General features: G+C 36.3%; 1 protein-coding gene across 1 annotated transcript in view; it reads left to right on the top strand.

Annotated features, from left to right (window-relative positions):
- The window catches only part of stip1 (stress-induced phosphoprotein 1), a 57,911-nt gene extending 40,176 nt beyond the window's left edge, over window positions 1-17,735 (top strand). Inside the window, exons 11-14 of the mRNA XM_039760706.1 lie at window positions 6,811-6,847; window positions 7,755-7,858; window positions 13,382-13,554; window positions 17,058-17,735. Of these exons, the coding sequence (XP_039616640.1) occupies window positions 6,811-6,847; window positions 7,755-7,858; window positions 13,382-13,554; window positions 17,058-17,130 (387 nt within the window). The 3' untranslated portion in view covers window positions 17,131-17,735. The remainder of the gene's footprint in view (window positions 1-6,810; window positions 6,848-7,754; window positions 7,859-13,381; window positions 13,555-17,057) is intronic.
- The last annotated feature ends 1,040 nt before the right edge of the window (window positions 17,736-18,775 follow it).

Consider the following 18,775-nt stretch of genomic DNA (forward strand, 5'->3'; position numbering starts at 1 on the left):
GAACACCTCTGGGTCATTATGTTTTGGTCCATCCAATGCCACCAGGTTGCAGCTCAGACTGTCCAGGAGCTCAGTGATGCCCTGGTTGAGATCTGGGAGGAGATCCCCCACAACACCATCTGTCATCTCATTAGAAGCATGCACCGATGTTGTCAGGCATGTATACAAGAACACAGGTGCCATACAAAGTGCTGCGTACAATTTTGAGTTGCTGCAATTAAATTTTGGCAAAATGGACTAGCCTGCCACATCATTTTTTCACTCTGATTTTTGGGGCGTCTTTGCATTCAGGGCTCTGTAGGTTGATCATTTTCATTTCCATCAAACGATGTGGCATCCTTTCGTTCCTAACACATTACCCAGTCTATATCAGTATAGATATCCAGGAGGATTTCGTTTCCCATTGAGATCTGATGTGTTTTCGAAGTGTTCCTTTAATTTTTTGAGCAGTTATATATATATATATATATATATATATATATATATATATGTATATATATATATATATATATATATATATATATATATGTATATATATATATATATATATATATATATATATATATATATATATGTATATATATATATATATATATATATATATATATGTATATATATATATATATATATATATATATATATATATATACTGTATATACACAATATATATATATTATTAGGTGGGACTCGATTAAAAAATTAATCCAATTAATTAGAGGCTGTGTAAGAATTAATCTTGATTAATCGTATGTAATCGCACACGTAAATTTGCCCCAAATCGCAAATGTTTTTTTTTTAATTTAAAAGGGTTTTAGTGGGCGACAGAATCAAATAATAGACATGGACATGAATATTGTAAACTGAAGCTGTTTTAATTTCTGAAAAAAAGCTTTAAACTGCATTTGAATTCAAAACAGAAACAAAAATATCATCCCTGGTTAAAATTGGGCAGACTTAAAAATAAAGTGGTAGTTTAAGTACTTTAAGTACATTTTCAGAATAGTATTGTCTTTAAATAATAATAACCAAAATTTCAACATAAAGTGCAGTTTTTCTTCTTAAAAAATAAGTCAGAAACATAAAAGGTAATTTGACCAACTTAATCTTTAAACTCTGAGTAACATTAGCCAAAATTATTTTGTACATTAGGCTAAAACAGTGTGATCATTGAACATTTTGTAATTAGATGTAATTAGAATTACTAACGGTCACGGAAGTCCAATGATCCCCAGTAAGAGCCACAAAGTCCGCTTTCTGTAATGCATCTAATTTTGCTTGCTTTTCAGTGTGCACAAAACCATGCTTTTATCAAGGCTTCGCTCGGGTAGTCGAAATGATCAGTCGTAGGAAAGCGCTTTATTCCGACTCTAACATTTTTGTAGCTGTGATGTGTGCATCAGTGTAATGGATGTACCAGGAAATCATGCATTGACAAAAGTTCCCGCTTGCTTGGAATTGAAAGTGTGATTAAATGCGTTATTTTTAAACGCTATAGAGTACATGCATCGAAGCTTCTCAGCTGTGCTTGTGCTAAGAAAGGGAAACTTTTAAAAATAACGTAACATGATTCTGCGTTAACCTAATATTTTTCATACGCCCCAAACCAAGGAGATGCGAAGGTAAAATGAATCGGTAGCGCGCGACATACTCAGTGCATCCCTCTCGGAATCGAACCTCGAATGTCAGTTAGAGGCTTAAGACTCTACAATTAGCCACAGCGTGTGGCTTGTCTATCTAGAGTATGTATGTAGATCGGGTATATATATACATTTATATATATATACCCGCGTATCGCAGTGGAGAAGTAGAAGTTATGAAAAAGAAAAGGGAACATTTTAAAAATAACGTAACATGATTGTCAATATACAGTAATTGTTTTGTGAGTGTTATTGAATGTTGCTGTCATCAAGGATTTGATTATCATTATTTGTTTCAATCAGGGTCGATTTGTGTGATGTGTTGTGTTCAAGTTACATTCCGTGTTTGTCAATCGTTGTAAAGATAAGAGGTTTCATTCATCGATTAGTTTCTTACTGCATCAATAAACAGCTTGTCTTCCTCTTTATCTGAGATGTGACAAACTGCATGCACGGGTTTTTTTTTTTTTTTACACTGTCTTCCTTTAGCAGGACATTTGTTTCCGCAGTAGCTGCACTTATGAATATGATTGTATGTATCAGACGCTTCATATTTTTTTGCTGCCTTCTCAATTGTGTAATTCGGTTTTTGTTCAGCATTCTTTGGAACTGTTGCTTTTTGTCTGTGCACTGCGTCAGTTCACGTGAGCCGCTTGGTGTTCTTGCATCGATGGTTCCCAGCTGTGCTGGTGCCATCTCGTGTATTGTCAGCTAAGACCCGGCACTTAAAAGTTTCTCTCGCAGTTTCAATGAGTTTGTGCCAAACACCACCCTGACCATCTCATCTTCCTCTTCATAAGCACAGTCCTTCACCCGTGAATATTTACCGGCAGTGTTTGTATTGGATTGCCGCTGATGGATGGCCTTATATGGGCAGGCACTAAATTACAAACGCTAGTGGCAGCCTGTCTATGAACTTAATTTAATATAAACTTACGGTTCACGCCGTGCTTTGTTTCCGCAGTAGCTGTACTTATGAATATGTTTGTGTGCATCATTTGCTTCATAATGTTTTTCTGCCTTCTCAATTGTGAAATGGCGTTTTGTGCTCATCGCTGTTTGGAGTTCTTCCTTGTTCTCTACGTACTTACGTAGGAGGCGTGATGATGTCACACGAAACTCCACCCCCCAATAGCTTCCAGTTATGACCCTTACGCATAGAATTTCGAAATTAAACCTGCCCAGCTTTTGTAAGTAAGCTGTAAGGAATAAGCCTGCCAAATTTCAGCCTTCTATCTACACGGGAAGTTGGAGAATTAGTGATGAGTCAGTGAGTGAGTGAGTGAGTGAGTGAGGGCTTTGCCTTTTATTAGTATAGATGTGGGTTCACTGCACCACTATGAACTAAATACTTAGAATGTCAGTTGAGTTTTTGTAGTTTTTTTTTTTTTTTTTTAAGACACACAGGACTTAAATCATGTGAGTAGGAATTATTCTTTTTTTCCTCATTGCTTGAATCCAAACATTAAATGTAAAACAAAAATAAGTGTTTTTATGTTATACCATCGTACTACTTCAGGTCCAGAATAGAAATCATTCTTTAGTATGCTAGCTGGTGTTCAGCTATTTTAACAACCTCTTGGTGTGAGCCAATTTTAAGCTTAATCAGTTCTTGTTATCTGGTGCAGTGTTGGTAACCAATATTGTAGTCAAATGCAATCGTTGTCTTAACTAATTATGTTTTCAGGTTTACTGAATTCCAGAAATTCTTATAGGAATAAAATGATTATTTGAAGTATAACTTGACCCACAGTGGTCAAAGAAAATGTATACAAGACGCATTTGTGAAAATCTAGGTTCTAATGTGAAATCTTATGATTGGGAAGATGAAAAAAAAATGCCCATCTCCCCTCTCCTCTTCCAAAATCTGCCCTCATTTTTGTTATGTAAAGTTTAAAGCTGAAATTCAGATTTTTATATGTATTGACGGGTGGCCAATTGGATGGAAGGACCTATGGAAAGAGTGCCTATGAGGCACTACCTCCCATGGGATGCTAGAGAGCAGCCGTCATGAGTGGCTGTGGCACCACAGGTTTCTGCAGCTCAGACTGCAAGTGAGAGTTTGATGCAGCCCTGTTGTTTTCCATTGGGGCCGCCAGGGGGAGCTGCATAGTCAGGCAGCAGATTTCCATCACACCTGGGAGTGCAGTAATCCCTCCTCGATCGCGGGGGTTGCGCAACGTTCCAGAACCCCCCGCGAAAGGTGAAAATCCGCGAAGTAGAAACCATATGTTTGTATGCTTATTTTTATATATTTTAAGCCCTTAGAAACTCTCCCACACTGTTTATAAATATTCTCCGCACAGTTATACAGTAAACCCTTGTTTATCGTGGTTAATCCGCTCCAGACAGATGAATTTCCACGAAGTAGGATTCTTTATTTATAAATATTTTCGCAGTTAGAGCATAGAAAACCTGTTTACGACTTTCTAAATACATTTTTTAACATTACTAGAGCCCTCTAGACATTAAATAACACCCTTTAGTCAAAAGTTTAAACTGTGCTCCATGACAAGACAGATGACAGTTCTTTCTCACAATTAATAGAATGCAAACATATCTTCCTCTTCAAAGGAGGGCCGTCAGGAGCAGAGAATATCGGGGAGAGAGAGAGAAAAGTAAACAAAAATCAATAGGGCTGTTGGGCTTTTAAGTAAATGAAGCACCACGATAAAGCCGCCACAATGAAGGGATCAATGTGAAGGTAGTCTTTTCAGCATTTTTTTAGAGGAGCGTCCGTATCTTCTAAGCAAACAGCCCCTCTGCTCACACCCCCTCCATCAGGAGCAGAGAATGTCAGAGAGCAGAGAAAAGCAAACAATCAAAAATCAATACAGGCTGTTAGAGCTTTGAAATGTGCAAAGTACCGCGCAGGAAGCATATCGTATATCATTGAGTTTTATTTAATATGTAATACGTGCTCTGATTGGGTAGCTTCTCAGCCATCCACCAATAGTATTCCTTGTATGAAATCAACTGGGCAAACAAACTGAGGAAGCATGTACCATAAATTAAAAGACCCATTGTCCGCAGAAATCCGCGAACCAGTGAAAAATACGTGATATATATATTTAGACATGCTTACATTTAAAATCCGCGATGGAGTGAAGCCGTGAAAGTCGAAGCGCGATATAGCGAGGGATCACTGTACAGTCACTACAACAGTTTATGATGAGTGATCTCCTTGGAGAGCCCAGATCCTGGGGACTTTGATTATGGGAAAGCTTCAGACAACTGGGTCTCTAGGAAGAAAAGAAGAATAAATATTTAACTGAAGACACCTTCTGCATATGCAAGTTGGCTTTGAAGAATATTTTTAAATTTTTCTTCCTTAGGCTTCCTATACTTTTTTCATTGTTTTCACTTTTCTTCCCGACAGCGACAATACTTGTGCCTCTTGGTTTATGTCATAACAATTGTTATTTAAAATTTTTGTTAGGGTTGCAGGATCCTGAATTGGCTGCTTCTTAAATTTAATAAAAATATTCTGGCACAAGTGTCAAACCTTAAAAAAGTAAGTCATATTGAGCTTTGGAAAATAATTAATAATAATTAACTAATAAAAATAGTGCACATTTAATTTTCCCCACCACCAAATTTCCCCATCCCGCCCCACCCGGCTACTTTTTCTTGCCACCCAGCTGTAAAACATTTCTGGGGAGAACACTGTATAAACTCTTTGTATTCTCTTAGATATTAGGTAAGATTTGTTGAAATTATGTATGTAAACACACTGTTTATATACAGTAAAACCTAAATATTATTTTAAAGATATCAAGCATCTCCGATATCACATATGTTACAGCCATTATGATAGACAGGCCACCAGCAATAAATACGTAGAATGCAAGAAAAATTGTATACAGTAAAATGTGTGTACAGTGACACTAAATGTACATACATGTACTTTGTACTGTACGTAGAAAATTAATTGTGGTTACTCACCAACAGTAACACAACGACTTGTCCGATAACAATGAGTTTAATTTTACTGCACAACAAAGGAGGGCATTACAGCTCTTCTAAAGGAGCCTCTTCAGGAGCCTCTTCAGGAGACTGTGTAGCACCTCCATTGTTCTTCTTCTGGCAGTCTTCAATCCAAATCCCTAAAGCAGATTCCATCTGGACTACCTCCTTATTACGTCCACTTACAACTCGTTTTGCACCCTGGTTAAAGGACACTGAAGCCGTAGATCTTACATTCTTTTCCTCCTTTTTAAATTAAAAGAATTGTGGACCCATTGATGCCATAATGGCGTCCTACAGTGGTGTAGCTGTTCCCTTCCTTCAACATATCCAAAACTTTTACCTTTTCAGCAATCGTTACCATCTTCCATTGGCGTTTGGGCACGGCTCCTGAAGCAGGAGCAGAACCTTTTAGAGCCATAACGAAGGGCTTGACTGTGCACAAAGAGAAACACAAAAGTTAACTCTTTACACAGCAAAACATGTTGATGCTGAATGAGCGAGACGAGACTTCCTGGTTATCGCCGCGGAATCGAATTTGGTGCTTTTTTGCTGAGCTAATCCGCACACAGGAACTTAACTGCGTGCTCTGATTGGGTAGCTTCTCAGTCATCCACCAATAGCGTCCCTTTTATGAAATCAACTGGGCGAACCAACTGAGGGAGCATGTACCAGAAGTAAAATGGGCCATTGTCCGCAGAAACCCGCAAAGCAGCGAAAAAATCCACGTTCTATACTGTATTTAGATATGCTTACATATAAAATCCGCAATAGAGTCAAGCCACGAAAGTCAAAGCGCGATATAGCGAGGGATTACTGATTCCATGTAATACTGATGAAGCAGTTGGAACACTCCAACTGCCAGCCACTGCTGATTGGAAGTGAGAGTCAGGACTTGCCAGACAGGGAGTGGAGGCAGAAAGCGGCAGAAGATGACCTGTTATAATCTTAGACATGCCTGTTTTAAATGGTGTTAAATGGTTATCTGTTTATTTTCTGCTCATTATTTTTTTCTTTTGCTAAAGTGGTTTAAAAAAGTTAAGTTGCAGGGCTGTCCATGATGAAGAACTCTTCTGTGAGATTTAAAAAATAAAAAAATTTAGCAGTGTGTTTGCTAGAGTTTGTATAATTGCCCTGATCCCTGCATTTAAACTTTCATTCAATACATTCCTTTTCCTGATGGTCTTTTTTCCCCACATTATTTTAGGACTGTGAAGAATGTATCCGGTTGGATCCAACATTCCGTAAGTACAGAATGAACTATTTTTTTTTTGGTCATTTTTAGATGCCTGCACTTGACAAAATTTTACATTTTATGATATCTCTGCAGGAATTCAGTTTTTAAGATGGTATAATAGTACACCTACAGCATACAGACTGATGTCAGCAATTTTGCCACTAATAGTTCAGTCTATAATATCAGAATTACAAAGTTTACTGTTAAAGAAATGTATTAAATCACTTCTCAATATTAGCAGTGGTGTTAGTTTGTTTAATGTTTGCTATGTAACGTACCTGATGATCTAGGTCTGTGCTGACTGTAAAATAGTTGGTGCTCCCTTTCTGGTCCAGTTGGTTTATTGGCAAGTTGCAAAGAGAGTTGTATCTAAAATAAAAAATAGACTTGAGACTGGGGGTGTGTGTGTGTGTGTTGTTTTTTTTTGTGCCTTCTACCTATTAATTTACTTTTTGTTTTTGTAAACTGCTTTGGGTAAAGGCACCTGCTATAAATGATGAATAATTGTAGCAATAGGTATTGAATTGCTGAGTACTCCTTCAAGTGTTTTTTCTTGGTGTGAATTATGCAGTGCAGTGCTTGTGGATACTAATATATTTTGTAAAAATGAGTCAGTGTTGCAAAGTAGCATATGTATTACTAATACTCTTGTATAGTTTTAACAGTTTTATGTTTTGTTCTATTCTAGATGCATCTCCTCACTTGGAGGTGAATCAGTATTATGATTATTTTTTTTTTTATTTTTTTTTTAATTTAATGTGTAGATTTGCTTTACTAGTGCCATGACTTGCCAGGTGTTTTTAATGTCCATTCTACAGTAATTTTATAACACAATGGTAAACTTTTTTTTTTTTTTTTGGAAAGTCATGTTCTCTCTTTTTTTTTCTCCCCCCCCGACCCACTTTATTTTATAGTCAAAGGGTACACGCGCAAAGCTGCTGCCTTAGAAGCAATGAAGGATTTCAGCAAAGCGATGGACTTTTACCAAAAGGCTCTTGACCTTGACTCCTCTTCAAAGGTAAAGCTGCATTCATAGTTGTTCTTTAAAAGCCACTTCACTAAGCAGTAAATCTTCGTTTTTTCATATTCACTTTTAATTTCATCCCTTAAACATTCAATCACAAGTACTGTAGAATTTGACACTTGTTCTTGTTCATGCCTTGTTTGGCAGCCTTTATAACTTTAATGGGCTACTTTGAAGATCTGAAAGTATCGGTCAATTAGAATGAGTACTCCTCATCATAACTTAATGTCTTTTAGCTATGTTTTGTGTATATCCGTTTTGTTTAGGAAGTTACTTTTACCAAAAATGCATTAATAAAATGGATAAGTCATCTTGACCACACCTTCACTTGCCCTCTTGCTGATTTTTGAGCTGACGAATATACATGAAGGAAAGACAGATACATAAATCGATAAATATTGATACTGAGTGTTTAATTATGGACAGTGGCTCTGGTTTAACACTTAATTTATTTAAAAATAGAACAGATTTGAGACATATAATAATGCTGATAGCTGAAGAGGTGAAAATTGTTTCCTTCAGTGAACACAGTGTGTTTAGGATAGCCTGTATCTTCGGTATCACATTAAGCATATTAATTAATTGCTTTAATTAAGCAATTGTCCCTTTAATTATCTGGACATAAATAATCAAATTAAGAAGACATTTGATGTTTCCACCTACTCCAGTTTTATTGCAAAAAGCTTGTGTGCTTTCCTTTGTTTATGTATGATAATGTGACAACCACACATGCAACTAGGATTGAGGTGGGTAGTGAGTTGAGAAATATTCTGTTATTTCTTGGTGGTCCACCAGCAGCAGGTACATCAAATTTGTGCCCTTATATGCAATGTTTTGTGCATTGTTGTCTCACAGATTTTATCATTGGAAAATGTTGCAAACCAGACAAGCATGCATTTTGGAGCAATACAATAACAAAAGTGCAGCATAGAAATGAACATATCTAAGAAATCCTAGGAAAACACTCTAGAGATTAAGGTTAAAATGAACAAATGAGTAGATTGGCAACAGGGCTTGATAAACTACAAAGTATGTTAAATGTTTAGCTAATTGTTTTATTTTAAAAGAGTCTTTGTAAAATGTGAAAGAGAAAATAGTGGATTTCAAAAGAAATTTGTAAATTCACATGTCAAACTGATGGGTTGTGTTGTAAAGTGTATAAGCGACAGGGCTAATTCTTCACAGACTCGCTGACTACCTAGTAAATCATTGGATTCATTACATTTGAAACTTCTGTTTGCAAATTCTCCACTTAGATATTAAATTATGTTGTGTTTTGATGTATATGTTACCGGCAATGTATGAAATGCAGGCAATATATAGAATTCCTGGCATTTTTGGGCAAAGTATGAAATATCTGAATTATTTTAATATTATATATACACTTTCGCTAGGCATTGTATGTAAAATACCTAGGCCTTATATAGAATGACAAATGCTATTTAGGCAAAGTATTAAAAGAGAGTCATGAAAAGGCCTTTATTGAAAAGACGTACAGTAGAGTCTCGCTTATCCGACATAAATGTCAGATAATGGGAGGTGTTAAGAAAAAGCCTATTAAACATCAAACTATGTTAGAATTTTACACATTACGAACCTCAGTTCATGAACGTCTCTGGACACGTACAAATTAGGTTATGACCAAGCTTTTGCATCCGTTCATGACCACACACTAGGTATACGAACGAACCAGTTTCCCTTTCGGTTTGTGCGTGCTGATTTCCGCATGTGTTCAGTCTCTCCCTGTGCAGCGAGAGAGAGAGAGACGCACAGACAGACACACACCCACACACACCAGAGAGGGCTGGCTACATAATCCACTGTAATCATGTTTTACAACAAAACAGAAAAATTTAACTGAAAAAATGGACTTAGCAACTAAAAATAGACTACGCTCGCAACTTGCAGTTCTTGTTGCCGATTGATGCTTTTTTTTTTTTTTTTCGGTGGGACGTTGGATAATACAGAATGTTGGATAAGCGAGACTCTACTGTATATTAAAACAAAAGACATACAAAATAAAGTATTGAACTTTCTTATTGAGGAAAACAAGAGAAAATAAAATATGATCCTACTTGTTGCGATAAGGAAGGGAAAAAAAATTATTTAAAATTGCACTTAAATGCTAATGCGGAATTTACCGTCTGAGGCAAGCATCGAAAGTCACATGACATTAGAAACATCAGTGGGAGTATTTTATACTTTGCCAGTTTGTCTTTTGGCATTGCATAGAATTCCTAGGAAATATGTGGTAGATTAGTCATTTAACAAATAAGAACTAAACATTGTATATATAGAATATAGTTGCAAGATTAAACAAAAGATGCAACAGTCAATCATATATGGGGGGAAAAAAAGCATTAAGATTGGGAATAAGCATTTTTCTAATACAGATAAATTCAATTTTTTTTTCTTCATGTTTACCATTTGTCTCTAATAAATTGCAGAAGAGTAAATTATTAAATCATAGCCAAATCATTACTATGTTTAGTGCTGCTGCATAAGATTTTCAAGTAAAAGGTTTGCTTCGAAGTTTTATTCCCGGCCTAGTTATTGTCTATAGGGCGTTTACAGTTTTCTCTCTCTAAAGTACTTTTGAGCCCAAAATTGAGTCAGTTTTGCTATTGTTATAATTTAGAATAGGCCTGCTTTAAGATATTACTTTGTAGTTTAGCTACAGAGCTCTAATATTTTAGTGTAGAATATACATTATTTATAAAGTAAGAGAATTCTTTTATGAATCTGAATACTTTATTTTCTGTGATGTATTATTTCAAAGTACTGAAACTTGTAATTTGTTTTTGTATGTGACATTAATTGTTTAAAGTAAAATCATAACAAGCAAAAGCAATCTTTTGGTGTTAAGAGTTCATTCAACACACTTTTTTATTGTACTGTACATCTACTGTTTGAAGTAATGGCTGCTTAAAGTCTTTCGGAGTAAGAATGTCCCAGCATTGTATGCTATTCATGAGTGATTTTGACCCATTTCCTCCAGGCTTTATAAAGTTGTTGGGTGACTGTTGTGGTCCTCGATTTTTAAATAGTACCACAAATTTTCAATTGGGTTGAAGGGCCTCGACTGCCATTGCTAGGCAATCCCCATTTTGTCTATAAGCTTCTCCATGGTTACTTTGGCCTTGTTTGAGATCAGTGTCCTGCTTATATGTAACCCTTTGCCCAAGTTAGTTGTGTTTTTTTTTTTTTTTTTGTTTTTTTTTTTAGCTTACAGAGGTGCTCTTGCAGTATTTTCTTGTTTTCCACCATTCCATTCTTCCTTGTGTTATCAAGATGTTCAATATTTGCTAATAAAAGAATCCCAAGGCACAATGTTATCACCACCATATTTTATTGTAGATATGTTTTTTTTTTTTTTTTTGAGGTGTAGTCCGTTTTATGCCTCTCATTGAAATTTGACCAAAATGTTCTGTCTTGGTCTCTAATGACCACAGAAAACTTTTATTAAGTTGCAAATGTGTCATTATCTTGTTTTTGGCAGGATTGAATCTCTCATGGTTCTTTTTGATTAATGACTGCTTTTGTGCCATCTTACTAGACAGACCAGTGTTGTGTGAAGCTCTTGGTATTGTTGACTGGTGCTTCATTCCTCCAGTGTGGTGGTGGTTGTTTGTTGAAGTCTTCCTCTCTCACAATTCATCTTCTATGCAGAGAGGTTTGTGAGGGCTAACGTTTTCTCTAGGCAGAAGATTTTTTTTTTATACACATATATAAAGCTTCCACTTGTAGAACTGAAACATCAAAACACTTAGATATCGTTTTGTATGCTTTTTCTCAATTTATACATTTTTTTTATTGCTGACTTATTTGTTTGTTCTTTTTTTATTCAGATGTGGCACTTATTTTTCAGTGGTCACATGTTGAATGCCAATTTTAAGGCAGTTGTGTCCTTATTAGGCTGTTTTGTCCCTGCCCAAATTTAGTTTCCACAACATGTCTTGAATTCTTCTTTTCTTCTAACATAAATTAATAGCAAAAAAAAAGTAATACACAGTATTATTATACAGTAATATTGAGTAATTTTGCAACATATCTGGTATTTTTAGGGGGGGATTGAACCTACCAATTTTTTTATTGTGATATAAATGCACTGAAACAAATAGATGTAGAGCACACACACACTTACCTATTTGGAAAAATGCATAGCTTATGCATGCTTAAGGTGGGACAATTTAAATTCATCTGCGAGGAAAAAACAGAGTAATCTGAGAAATGCAAACTTGGATTGAGTGAGCTGTTTCAAAGTCTTTTTAAGATGCCATCTAGTATTCTTAAATGCCTATTGTACACTTCATTTTCATGGAACGTCCTCGCTAGTTACTGTTTCTTGAGTTAAGGCTCTGCTTTTGCCATTGTTCTAATAATTGCTTTTATATTGTCCAAAGGAATTAAACCGATTACTCATCATTTTTCATAAATAGAAAGGTTAATAAATAATCTCTGTAGTATTTATAATCCTTAATCTTTTAACAAAAAAGATTGTTAATATGGTTGCATGTGTGACATTATAAACTCCATCTTGACAGTCTTACCGATTAACAATGCAGTAAAAGTTGCCGTGTTACTCTTAAGTATTTTTTCCTATCCTAGACAGGTTGGTAGTAAATTGCAGGGCATATCCACTTTTTTACATTTTTTTTATTTATTTATTTATTTTTTTGTTTATTTTAAAAGGATTTTATTTAAATTACAACTATGCTCCAAGATCAGCAATATAAGGATTTGGCATCACCTCATCTAAATGTGACACAATTTTGTGCATTTCGTAATGCGTGTTTCAAGATGTAATTGATTACTGTCCTAAAATTTTACAGTTGATCAGTTGCACACCTCTTTATTCAGTAGAAATGGTTGATAATGAAAAATAGCATTTTGACTGCCATGATTCTATTTGATCAGCATGTATTTAATGAATTGTTCTTGTGCATTTTAATTATATTTGCAAATTAATGCAAAAATGTACAGTAAAAAAATTGGGCTTGCCTTTACCTCTTTTTCATGCTCACTACCATACAGCAGACTTCCATTCACATAACTGGCTGATCTTTGCTTTTATCTGCAGATGTGATCAAAAAGTGTCACAAAAGTGGAAATAAAAAGATGTACCCAGTATTGAAAAAGTGTCATTACATTTTTTTTCCACCAAACGTATTAATTTCTGAGATTCATTTCTGGGTCATAGATGTATATTTAAAATTGTTAGATAATTTATTCATCCCAAGGGGAAATTCACAAAATAGTAAAACACTACACACAATTTTTAAGAATAAGCCATTAGAGAAGCCACTTCATGAAAGATTTTTCAGTTTTTAAGGAACAGTGATTTGAGCTATTGCAGGAAGACGCACATTATGTATAGAGAAGTACAAACCTTTATTGCAGTTCACAGATGTTTATTGTGAATTTCTGACTTAGTGCCATTTTTGTGTGATATTTAATTTGGAATCTTTATATCAAAAATAACCTTTTCTGATATCAAATTTGTTTTCTTTATTATAGGAGGCAGCAGAGGGTTACCAGCGTTGTTTAGTTTCACAGCATATGCGCAATGATAGCCCCGAAGATGTGAAGCGACGGGCAATGGCAGACCCAGAAGTACAGCAAATCATGAGTGATCCTGCCATGCGGATGATTCTTGAGCAGATGCAGAAGGATCCACAAGCACTCAGCGAGTAAGTTTGGTTATATACTCGAATGTTTACACTTAATTTACTTGTGTAAACAGAGTTCTCGGCCTTTGGTTTCATGTTTATCCAATCACAATTGATGTCTTCTGATGTAAGTACTTACCGAGTGTGGGAAAGGTGCTATATAAATAAAAGGTAATCCAAAACAGGAAAAAATCTAATTCTTATATCTATATTTCATATATTACATACAGCAAATATTGCTTTCTGTAACGCTAGTTAATGTTGTTTTTATTCAGGTCAACTGGACTGCTAAGTAAAATGACTTTTACTTATTGTTACCAGCAGTTTATCTGTTTGCCTATTTTGTCTTGTTTAATATCTTTTCTATTTTAGAAACTATTAAATACAGGGTTGTCAAAAAGAACTACCACATTTCAAATCTTTATTCTACAAAAACGCGACAAGATAAAATAAATTTCATTACAACACAAGAAAGGGTATACAAAATAGATTTTTTTCACTGTGTTTTAAAAATGATGTCTTCAATGTGGTGGCCATCATTAGCGATACACTCTTCGAGACACTCACATGACGACTCATTTTGCCATTTCAAGGTAAATAGCGGTGATTTCATGGCAAATAGCATCCTTGAGGGCTTCAAGGTTTTGAGGTCAGTGTGTGTATACCTTTGACTTGAGAGAGCCCCACAAGAAGAAATTGCACAGAACAAGACCAGGTGAACATGAGGTCCACCCGACATCTCTGTGCAAGCAGATCAGCTGCCCTGAAAACATCTCCTGCAAAACTTGCATGGATCTCCACGCCATGTGAGCTGTTGCTCCATCCTGTTGAAACCAGGCATCCACCACATTCATTTTTTCCAGTTGGGGCCGCAAAAAGTTCTCTAGCATTTCAATGTAACGTTCTGAAGTGGCGGTGAAGGGCCTTCAATGCCTGACTTTGCAACGCCACACCAAACTGTAACACGCTCACTGTGCACGGGGTCACTGATGAAATTCATAAGGGTTGGTTTCAGCCCAATAGCAAAAGTTTTGCTTCTTTACACAACCATTCAAATGGAATTGTGCCTCATCGCTGAACATTATGATGGCCTCTCAGTAGAACATTTTACAGAATGTTCCTGCACTACCATCTTTTTGTATGGCTGGAAATTAAGTTCCTTGTGCAAAATCCTCCTCCGAGATGTGTTAGAAATGCCTAAGGCAGAAGCATGTTTGCGCGCTGAATATTTAGGAGACTGCAAAATTGATGCCCTTACAGCTTGGATGTTTTCAGGCGTTTGTACAGTCCGAAGACAGCCTGGAGATTTTCTCTTCAATGTTGTACTCATCCGTCTAAATTTAGCCAACCACTTAAGAATTGTTTTCCGATTTGGGATGTCACCGTCCGGAGGAATACTGAAGTGCATTCAGAAGGCGCATTACGTAGTGATGATGGATTTGTTGTATGTGAAGAACGCTTTGACAGTGAAAGCATGGTGCACAAGGCATGTTGCTGACTGAAAACTACAAGGGATCACCTATCAAAGGACCCTCCAACCTACTCGGCTGCCTTTACCTTGTGCAATGACCTTAAGCAATGTGGTACTTCATTTTTTCTCACCCTGTATTTATCTTGTTCATTTGCCTGTTGTTGACTTTTATCTAGTTAATTTATTCCGAGTAATAAAACTAGAAACAAAAAGAATGTTGTTTGTAGCTAGTTGGGATGAGGAACCCAGGTTCTTGCTGACATTGGTGGTGATGTTTGTCAGTAGTGCTATTAAGGGATGTTTTTAAGTGCCAGAGAGTAGCATTTTGGAGCATATAGAGTTAACGGAACACAGTTTTGATTACCTGAATGGAAGATTGACTTTATAAAATTTTGTTAAGAAAGTCACATGGAAAAACTGACTTTGTCCTTCGTCATTTTCCTCCTGATTGCAAATTAAAACTAAAACATCCTGCAAATAAACCAGTATTATGCTAAATATCACAAACCCCCCATTTCCGGGGGCTGAAAAGTATTTGGACATTTGACTGACTAGCTGATCCATAGCCAGGTAGGAGCAGGACCAACATTATTTCATTAACTATTAAGCAGGTAAAAGATCTTGAAGTGATTCCATGTTTGGAATTTGCATCTGGAACATGTCACTGTGAACTCGATATGAGGTACAAAGAGCTGTCCATGCAAGTAGAAATGGAACATCATTAGTCAGAGAAAACGAAACAAACCCATCTGAGAGAAAGTAGAAACACCAGGAGTGGTCACATCAACCATCTGGTACATTCATAAAGGGAAGGGACACACTGGTGAGCTCAGCAACACCATAAGGTGTGTAATACCACAGAAGACAACTGTGTGGGATGATTGCAGAATTCTGTCCTTGGTGAAAAAAACCCTTCACAACATTTAGCCACACCAAAAACACTCTTAAGGGTGGTGGACCTATTATTGCTAAAGTCTACAATCAAGAGGAGACTTCATGAAAGTAAAGATAGAGGGTTTACCACAACGTCCAAACCACTGGTAAACCTCAAGTATAGGAAGGACAGAATAGACTTAGCCAGAAAACATTTTTAAAAACCTGTCCAGTTCTGGAACAATTTTCTTTGGATAAAGGAACTACAATCAATATATACCAGAATGATGGAAAGAGAAGAGAAGAAATGGCTCATGATCTGATGAATGCCACATCATCTTTTGAAACATGTTGGAGGCAGTCTTATGGCATGATCATGTATGGCTGCGAATGGGAATCAATCACTAGTGTTCATTGATGACTGAATTCTAAAGTGTGCAGGGTTATACTCTCTGCTCAGATTCAGCGAAATCCTGCAAAATACAGTATATGGGATGACCTTCGCAGTACAGATGGACACTGTGCCAAAATATACTGTGTAAGCTAACCAAGGGTTTTTCAAGGCAAAGAAGTGGAATATTCTTCAATGGCCGAGGCAATCAACTAACCCTTAGCCCAATTGGACATGCATTTCACTTACTGAAGGCAATACTGATGGCAGAAAGTCCAACAAAGAAGCAGTAACTGAAGACGGCTGCAATAAAGTCCTGGAAAAGCATCAGTGGTGGGGGGAAACCCAGCATGTGGAGCTGGCCATGAGCTCCAGATTTCAGGCAGTCATTGACTGCAAAAGAGTTTCAACCAACTATTGAAAATGATCATTATATTTATGATTGTTACTTTGTCCAAATACGTTTGAGCTCTTGAAAATAGACCATATATAAAAATGTCTTGTCTTTTTAAAAATAGCTAATACAATATTTTTGTTAAACCCCTTGAATTAAAACTGAATGTCTATACTTCAGCCACATCTCGATTGCTTTGTTTCAGATCCATTGTGGTCGGGGTACAGAGCCAAAATTAAGAAAATTGGGTCACTGTCCAAATACTGATCGACCGGACTGTAAAAGTGCATTTTTGTTTTAATCAGCAGAGTATTTTAATTTGTGTATGTTGGCCATGACATACAGTATATATACTTGATAATTTTACTGACTTCGATCTTTCCTTCTTATTACAGCCACTTGAGGAACCCAGTTATTGCACAGAAGATTCAAAAGCTCATTGATGTGGGACTTATTGCTATCCGGTGATGGATGTCATTTCTTGGTGTGTGAAAGTTAAGTCAACTAAAGAACAGATCCTCTTAGGCCTGTCTGAGATGTGAGCTAAGCAACTGAGTGCAGTGGAGGCTGGAGGGGTCAGGGCTTGGGGTGCTCAGGCTCAACCTTCTCCAGCCTCTTTGGTCTTAGTGCTTTGCTCCCCAGGAGAGCATCTTCTGAATCTACTGGGCCCTTTTTTTTTTTTTTTTTTTTCTCTTTTCTTTTTGATTCTAATTTTGGCCATTTTGAAGTATTGCTCAGTCTCCATCTGGGTGGCCTCATTTTTGTACTGCTTTATTACAGTATGGAAAAAAGCTTACCGGAAATCTTGACCTCATGGTTGGACCTGATCACGCCTAGGAGAGAGATTTTTTTTCCCTTTTTTTTTTTTATTTTTTAAATGCACATCAACGGAATAGTTGCCATCTTGCTGTTTACATTTGTGTGTTTCTCTTGTCCATTTCTCTGGCAAACCAACCAAACTACTATCTAAAGTGTAATATTCCACAGCACCAAGCAAAGCACAGAGAGTTTAAAACATTAACAGAAAAGTTGTTGAAGCAAAATAATCCAATAAAGTTATTTGAAGAGGAAGATATCTTTTGTTTTTGTTTATAAACATTCATCCAAGCATTCATTTTCCAAATAATCCAGATCAGGGTCACAGAAAAGCAGGTGCCTGTCTTGCCATACATTGGGCATAAGACGTAAAAATAAAATCCCTGGACGGTGCCCATTCCATCTCAGGGTGAATGCACGTACTTATTTTAGCATCTAGAATTTAGCATTGCCAGTCCACCAAACCTGCATGTTTTTGGACTGGTGGATAAAAATGGATCACCTGCAAGAAGGCCCATGCAGACAAGGGGAGAACATGCAAATGCCACACGCAGGGTGTGAATCTTGGTCTACTACTTGTGAAGTAGCAGCACTTCCACTATGCCAGTCTGTTAACATACAGAAATGTATAAATATGTTTAATGATGATTTAGGATCGTAAATTTTAAAACTCATGAAGTTTTTATACTCTCGTCAACATTATAGTTTGTCACAATGTAGTTAATTCCTCATTAATTACCTGCTTAACATGCAAGTACTCCATGATAAGAGACAAGCAATGTTTGTCAAAGAAAATGTTGCCAAGCCATAATAAATATGCTTCTCAGATAATAATGGTATCTGTGTCTGTATGATATGGTATTTTTTATGTGGGATCAATTTTGAGTGATGACTGCATTCCTTGTACACAAGACACCTTTGCATGGGAGGAGGTACAAGAATATATCACATTTAAAGGTTATCGAGCCATCTTTGCCGCTTGCATTTGTGCAGAGAGTATGTTTTTTCAACAGTTTGCACATATTTTCTGAAATGTGCATCATTTATGCCTTAAACCTTATATGAATGAATTTAAGTAACATTAGTTTTCTATGAAAAGATCACAGCCACATTCGTCTTTAAATGATTTCCCTCATCACTACCATATTTCAGTGTTTCTCTATTGCTATTGGGCAGCAAATAATTAACTGGTAGACAGTAAGAAATGTGAATCATTTACATCAAGAACACTATGGAATAGTAGTCTGCATATGGCATTTGGTGTAAATTGGAGGCGTCTGTGCATTCTTTATGTGAA

Source organism: Polypterus senegalus, chromosome 8, assembly GCF_016835505.1.
Source record: "Polypterus senegalus isolate Bchr_013 chromosome 8, ASM1683550v1, whole genome shotgun sequence".
Taxonomy (NCBI): Eukaryota; Metazoa; Chordata; class Cladistia; order Polypteriformes; family Polypteridae; genus Polypterus; species Polypterus senegalus.